The 6,672-nt window shown below is 56.5% G+C and overlaps 1 protein-coding gene across 1 annotated transcript; it reads right to left on the bottom strand.

The window, feature by feature from the left end:
- Window positions 1-222: 222 nt before the first annotated feature.
- Window positions 223-5,382, bottom strand: LOC137447437 (endothelin-2-like). Its single transcript, XM_068150916.1, has 5 exons — window positions 5,213-5,382; window positions 4,744-4,876; window positions 3,477-3,596; window positions 2,587-2,691; window positions 223-1,733 (listed from the first exon to the last, which is right to left on the bottom strand). Exons 1-5 carry the CDS (start codon window positions 5,274-5,276, stop codon window positions 1,622-1,624), a joined length of 534 nt encoding a protein of 177 aa, XP_068007017.1. The 5' UTR covers window positions 5,277-5,382; the 3' UTR covers window positions 223-1,621.
- Between the last annotated feature and the right edge of the window lie 1,290 nt (window positions 5,383-6,672).

The following is a 6,672-nucleotide window of genomic DNA, read 5'->3' as shown; positions in this document are numbered from 1 at the left end:
TGTTTTGTGTGTCCGATGGGACTACACTGGCAACAGCCACAGGTTTTTGGTCCACCACCGACTTCAAGCAGCCTTTTTAAACGCTCCTGTGTAATACTGGCTTGGGCAGCAAGAGGGACCCAGCAGCGGCTCCAGGAGAGCAACGATCTGCCTGCACTAACCAGATGACAGCTGCAGCCACGGCTGACAACAGAAGTTTATCCGCCCAGGCAAATAAAAGTGCATTTCTCATACAGCTCCTACAGCTCCAGAGCCTTGAGTTTGTGTTTGCCTGCAAGAGCAGTTCCTGGGCTCAGTGTTTTATCCATTTACACCTTCCCTCCTCCGGGCCAGCAGCTCCCTGCTGCTCCCTGCCTGGGGAAGCAGTCAGGAATCCGGCACTGGAATTCAATCCAAGCCCTTCTCCTACAGCTGTGCAGACAGTGCTGTACTCTCCTCTCACCAACCCTTTCCTCCACAGCAATCCCACCTGGCTGCTCCTTGCCTAATCCAACATCTGCTCAGGTTTCACTTCTCATAGTGAGATGCTGTCCATTGTCATTTATGATCCCAGAGACCTGATCGAAGCACAGCAGCAAGCAAGCCTTTGTGTGCTATATGACCACCACCCATCTTCTCTGCCCATGGCCTCTCCTTTCTGGCAGAGCTGGAAGCAAGCTGGGATATTAGGCTAAGAGCTGGAAGTGCTCTACCCTGCAAAGGGTATGGCCAAGGAGATGAGACAGGTTCACAGCACTGAGCTCACCCAGACAAGCAGCTCAGCCTTGCATCAGAGGCAGTGGGGGTCCCTGACCTGGACTACATGGAGCTGTATGCACAGAGTTCCTGCAGATACACAGCTCCACTCCAACCTCCCAACCCCTGCCCTGATGGCCAGGTCGTGCTTAGCTCTGATGCAAGCTCCAGGGTGAGCAAGTGGTCCTCCACCTGAGCAAGAGCCACTTCAGCCTGGCTCCTCAGTCAGTGTCTCAGTCAGAGAATGCCACTGTCTACTCAGCTGGCTTTCAAGCTTCTAGGTGATGTCTACCTTTTAATAGAAGCTGGGAGCTGTTTGACCAGGGGAATCTCATTCACACTCCCATTGCACTGTCTGACAAGGGAGAGAACAAAATGCCAAGGTGGCTCACACTGAAGGCATCTTTCCCCCCACCTCTACAACCATCAGCCAAGCCACTTCTGACTGGGGCCAAGCTGGGAACATACTCAAAGATGACTCCAAGGCAGAGCAGCCCAGGCCAGTGACATGGACTCCAGACTGCCAGGTCCAGAACTGTGTGGAGCCAACCAGTTTGTACATGAAACAAGCCCCCAGCACAGGCTGCCCCCTCTGCCTAGCACTCTGGTGCAGAGCTCAGCTCATGCTCCTCCAGCAAGCCCCTTGCCTGATCCAAGAAGGCACAACTCAGCTCCACAGCACATCTGTGACTGTATAGAGAGAGGTTTCCCTTTACATCAGTCTCTGGAGTGCCTGCAGCACTGCTTCACGCCAGGAGCATGGAGACTTCCACTCCTTCCCCCTTCCACTCGTGGCCTTTCCTTCAGCTCTAACTACTGACAGCGGCGTCAGTGGCACCCACGGGACTCCAGATCCTTCTGGTGAACTTGGTGTGCACCTGCTCCTTTATCTCTTCTTCTTCCAGATGTTCTTCTCCCAGGGCAGAACCGTTGGCTGTGTGCTCCCCCGGGAACGGTGCTGGCGCTTGCTGAGCCGCAGGCTGGAGACAGCAAGGTCCCTGTCAACAGGAGAGGCAACAGGAGGTGGTCATTCTCCAGGCCACCTTCCCACTACTCAGTCACAGCCCATAGCATGATATTTACCTACCCCTTGCCAAGCTATCTATCCACCACTCCATGAGTTATGGAGGAAGGAAGAAGGGGGATTTCTAGCTGCAGCCACAGCAGATGTCTGTGCAGCCACAGCAGATGTCTGTCCAGCCCCAGTGTCCCCTTTCCACCAGCAGGATTCGAGGAGTCCTGCAGCAGAGCATGGCCCAAGTGATGCTTCCCCAGATGTGCCTTTCAGAAAGTGTTGTCACTGCATCTGATTTAACTGCCATCAGGAGAAGAAACCCCTTCAGGTTGCCAGCTCTAATTCATTTACATTCTTGGAGCCCATGGTTTCATTTACACTCTTGGAGCCCATGGCTTCTTCCATCAATGAGTTCCACAACCCAGCAATGTGATTGGAGAAAAGTTATTCCCGTTGGTCCAAAGTTTCTCTGGAGACATTCAAAACCCACCTGGATGGGTGTTCTGATCAGGCATTTTCCTACATGCTGCTGACCTTCACCTCCTTTCATAACACCTATCTGTCTGCCCTGCACCAGAGGAACTTCCCACTCCAATCAGGAGTTCCATTCTATGTAATAATCCTCTGGTTTTGGAAGGACAGCAGGCTTCTGAGCAGCTCTGATTCCCTCAGCTCTCAGCTTTCTATTCTACAGAGAGCAGAAAGAGTCAAGTCTGCTAGATTAAAGCAAGATAAGAGGGGCAAGGCAGGTCAAATCCAAGTAGCAACTGGGGTCACAACCACAGACTATGAAGTGCTGATGAAGGACATTCCGAGGTGGTTTAGGTGGCACTCACCTGAGAGCTCTCAGCAGCCCGTGATGGGAAGGCCTCACACCACTGCTCTGTGGAGACTTCATTGATGCTCCAGAGCTCACTGGGAGCCTCAGATTTTGGAGGTACCTAATGAGCAAGAGGAGATGCATGAACAACTCACATCCAGCCATGCTGTGGTAGGTAGCAGGGGGAGTGCTGCTCTAATGTCACCAGTGACAGACTATGACAGTTGAATGTGGGGTTTTGAAGGGTTAATTGCAGCTATTTGAGAGCTATTCATAGCTCACTTCTGCTGTTCCCCTCTTTTGTCAGACCTGGCTCTATTCACAGACACATTTAATGACTGGGGATTGTAACTACTGCCCTGCTATGAAACCAATGACAGGTCCCTGCAGGGCCATTGCTCCCATATCCCCACAGGTCCTCTGTGCCACTGGGTGAAGTGAGGCAGCTGGGAGCCCACAGGCACTTGAAAGAGCTTATGCAGAAGATACAGGCCATCCAAGTTCCAGCTCACAGCCATCCTACTCCCCTGCAGCCTCTCCTACCTGTGCCACACAGGAGACACTGGTGTCCCAAAGCTTCACACCCCCCACTTGTCCCTCTCCCAGCGTGCTGCCAACTCCTCCCTTCCCACCAGTGCACTCAGCTCTTGCTAAGCCTCCTGGCAGCAGGAGGGGTGAAGGTAACATTGCTTCATATCAGCTGTAAAGAGTCTATTGTACAACAAAACCACCCCAGTGACACTTTGCCAGGGCCTCCTGGGAGGGGTACAAAAGCCACTAGACAAGTTCCAGCTGTTGGCAAATAGCTGCGCAGCCACCCCCAGGGAGGCTGTGGATCACTCCAGCTCCTCAGCTCTGTCTGCTCACACCCCCAGAGGACATCCCCAGGACCCTCCCTGGACTTACCCAGGCTGTGCCTGGCAGAAGGTGGCACAGATGCTGTCCCTGGAGTGCGAGCACTCGCACCTGCCGAGCGCTCTCCTGCGCCGCCTCGGTGGACTTCCCAGGCCGTAGGGAGCGGTGTGCCTGCTCAAAACAAAAGAAATCAGCTCTGCAGCTAACTTTTTATTGGCCCACAGCTTTACAACACAGCCCTGGGAGGCGGCCAAGCCGGTGCCAGGATAATAAAAGACTCATCTATAGCTATAAGGTGAAAAGGCCACTGATACATCTAAGCCTTTAAACCCCAGCTCCTCTCCCACCTCCTGTTTTCCCCACCCTACCCCTCCCAGGGAGATTGCCACGGTGTGCTGGCTTGCAAGTGGAATTTCCTCTCCTCACAGCAGCCCAGGTGCCCGTGCAAGGGTCGCCAGATGGGCTGGGTGAGCTGGCACTTCAGCTGCCTGGCAAAGAGCAGGAGGAGCGCAGCTGCCCCAGTCTGCCACCAGCAGCAGTTTGTGGAGCACAGAGATGTCAGGAGTCTCCCTCCCCACCCAGCACACAGGACATGGCACAAATCAAGATGTCCCGGGGCCATAACAGGTTCTTCTGATCACAGCAGGCTCTGGGAGCCATTAGCACATTCCCACTCCATCTTTGATCACAATCTACTCTCCCAGAGGGTTTGGGATTGGCAGCAACTGGCAGCAAACTCTTCTCTGAGCAAGCAGCGAGTTGTAATTGCACGTTGGGAAGCGTGATTATAACCACACCTGAGTGCATGTGCTGTGCTGCACTGTGATGGCCATTGGTCTGAAACTGCTCCCAGAGCTGCTCCAGCATTCTTGAGGGCAGGACTTGGCAGCCACAGGAGGTTAGTGCCAGCCCACCACTGTCTCATTAACAATACTGGCACCCAGCAGCCTGGGTTACAGTTTGCAAGCGGCTAAAGGAACTTTCTGACTTGCAGCTATAACATCTTGGTGTTGCTTTTGGCTTGCAGAGAGATACAAACCTCAGCCAAGCACAAAGGAAGCAGCACCCTGAGCCTTCACCCTGCTCCTCGTGTGGGTTACACTGAATGTCCCGAGCAGGGGCACAGCTTGTCCCTTGCTGGACCCTGGGAAGGAGTGAACTTGCAACACTCTTCAGAGCAAGTGCTGCAAGAGCTTCACAGGACTGGGACCTTTTTGCACCTTTCTCTAACCTCAGCCCATCCTCCAGCAGAAAGCAGAGTCATTTACTCACCCACAGAGCCCCCCCCACCCCTCCAGAAAGCTCCATCCATGCTCACCCTGGTGTGTTGACCCAGATGATGTCCAGGTGACAGAAGTAAATGCATTCCTTATCCAGCCAGCTGTTGCAGGAGCATCGTTTGGTCCTGGGGTGGGCAGCCAGGTGGGTCTCCAAGGGATGATGTCCCATACCTGCAGCAGAAGGAGGAAGGGATGAGTCGAGGGTCGGTGCAGGGCTCTGCAGTGCCCGTCGGTCCGTCACCTATGAGGGCACTCCCGGGGAGCCCTCCAATGATTTCAGCAGGGCAGCAGCACTCCAGGAGCTGCTGATTGTGGCTCATGGGGGACTCGCACAGCCCCGGGGCTGCTCCCGGTGCACGAGCACCGTGCAAAGCCCCAACCCGCAGCCAGCCTTAGGGGCATCCCGTGGGCAACTCCACGCAGCCCCCAAACCTCCAGCAGAGGGGGATCCTCGGCCGGGACAGACCCTCCCCTGGAGTCCGAAGGCGCTGCCAGCCCGGGGCTCACCATCTCCCAGGAGGACGCAGAGGGCGAGCGCCAGCAGCACGGTGCCGGTGGCAGGGCTGGGCATGGTGGCGGCTGGAGCTGCGGGAGTTGGGGGCTTGGGCTGTTTGGCTTTTTCTCTTTTCTTTCGCCCTGTTCTGCCGCCTCTGAGCTCTGCGCGGTGCTTCCCCAGCCGCCGCCGCGGTGCCTCTGGAGCCGGCGGGCTCCTGGCAGGTGCTTTATAGCCCCGGAGCCGCCGCGTCACGGCCCCGCTCCGCCCCGCAGCGTGCAGCGGGGAAACAACCGGGCACGGGCACGGGCACGGCGGGGAGGTGCTCGCATACCCCCAGCCCCGGCCCAAAACCTTCATACTTCGGGGCAGAGCTCCTGGCCCCCGGCTGACCTTCTCCGGGCAGGTCTACCCTTCCCCGGGCAGAACAACCCCTCCAGGGCAAACCTTTTCTCCTGGAGCAGAGAAGACCTCACCCCCCCGGGGCAGATCATCTTATCCCTGGGCCCGAGCAGACTTCACCCCTCCGGGGAGATCTCCCCCTCCTCAGGGCAGAGCAGACCTCCACCCCAGGCAGACCCCCACTCTGGAGCAAGCCTTCCTCCCTGGCCCTGCTGCCACCCATCCCGCAGGGAACACTGGGCACTTCCACCCCCTGGGAAGGGGCAGGGAGCATGGAGTGAGGCTGGGGATGGCGTTGCCAGGAGGTGTCAGGGAGTGGATGCAGCATGGGCAGGGGTATGGTGCATGAGATGCTCCAGGAGGGCAGGTGGTCTCTTTCCTGGGGGTCTTGAGTGGGGGCTGCTGCATGGCTGGGGCCAGGCTCAGAGCCTTCCAGCAACAGGTGAAGGCAGAAGGTGTGGAATCACAGAATCATTTAGGTTGGAAAAGACTTTAAGATCATCCAGTCCAACCAATAGCCCATCACTGCCAGGTCACCACCAATCCATGTCCCTCAGCACCATGTCTCCATGGCTCTGAAACCTTCCAGGGATGAGGACTCCACCACTGCCCTGGGCAGCCTGATCCAGGGGTTGACAATGCTTTTGGGGAAGAAATTTTTTCTGCTGTCCAACCTTAATCACCTCCAGCAACTTTAGGCCATTTCCTCTCATTCTAACTCTCATTCCTAGGGGAAAAAAGACCAAGCCCCATTGCACTGCAAACTTTCAGGGAGCTGTAGAGAGCAATGAGGTCTCCCCTCACCACCTCTTCTCCACACTAAACGCCCCCAGGTCCCTCAGCTGCTCCTCCCCAGCCCTGTTTTCCAGCCCCTTCGCCAGCCTTGTTGCCCTTCTCTGGATCTGCTCCATCCCCTCAACGTCCTTCTCGGAGCAAAGGACCCAAACCCGGAGCCGGTTTGGGAGGCAGTTTGCGGTGGCTGCCGGCAGATGGAGCGGGAGGGGTGCAGGCAGCGTCTGCGGCCGCGGGAGCCCCGCAGGCTCCACGCGTGGGGATCAGTCCCAGACCCGGG

This window comes from Melanerpes formicivorus, unplaced genomic scaffold, assembly GCF_026170545.1.
Source record: "Melanerpes formicivorus ecotype bairdi unplaced genomic scaffold, bMelFor1.0.p_v2 SCAF_21, whole genome shotgun sequence".
NCBI lineage: Eukaryota > Metazoa > Chordata > Aves > Piciformes > Picidae > Melanerpes > Melanerpes formicivorus.
Note: the sequence above shows the minus strand (reverse complement) of the source record. Positions and strands in the feature narration are given on the sequence as shown.

Excerpts from the sequence above, each read along its gene's own strand:
- LOC137447437 (XM_068150916.1), bottom strand. The coding sequence starts at position 5,276 with ATGCCCAGCCCTGCCACCGGCACCGTGCTGCTGGCGCTCGCCCTCTGC. Across the intron at positions 4,877-5,212 it reads CTGCGTCCTCCTGGGAGATG|GTATGGGACATCATCCCTTG; the intron begins GTGAGCCCCGGG and ends CTTCTGCTGCAG. Across the intron at positions 2,692-3,476 it reads TTCTGCCAGGCACAGCCTGG|GTACCTCCAAAATCTGAGGC; the intron begins GTAAGTCCAGGG and ends CTTGCTCATTAG.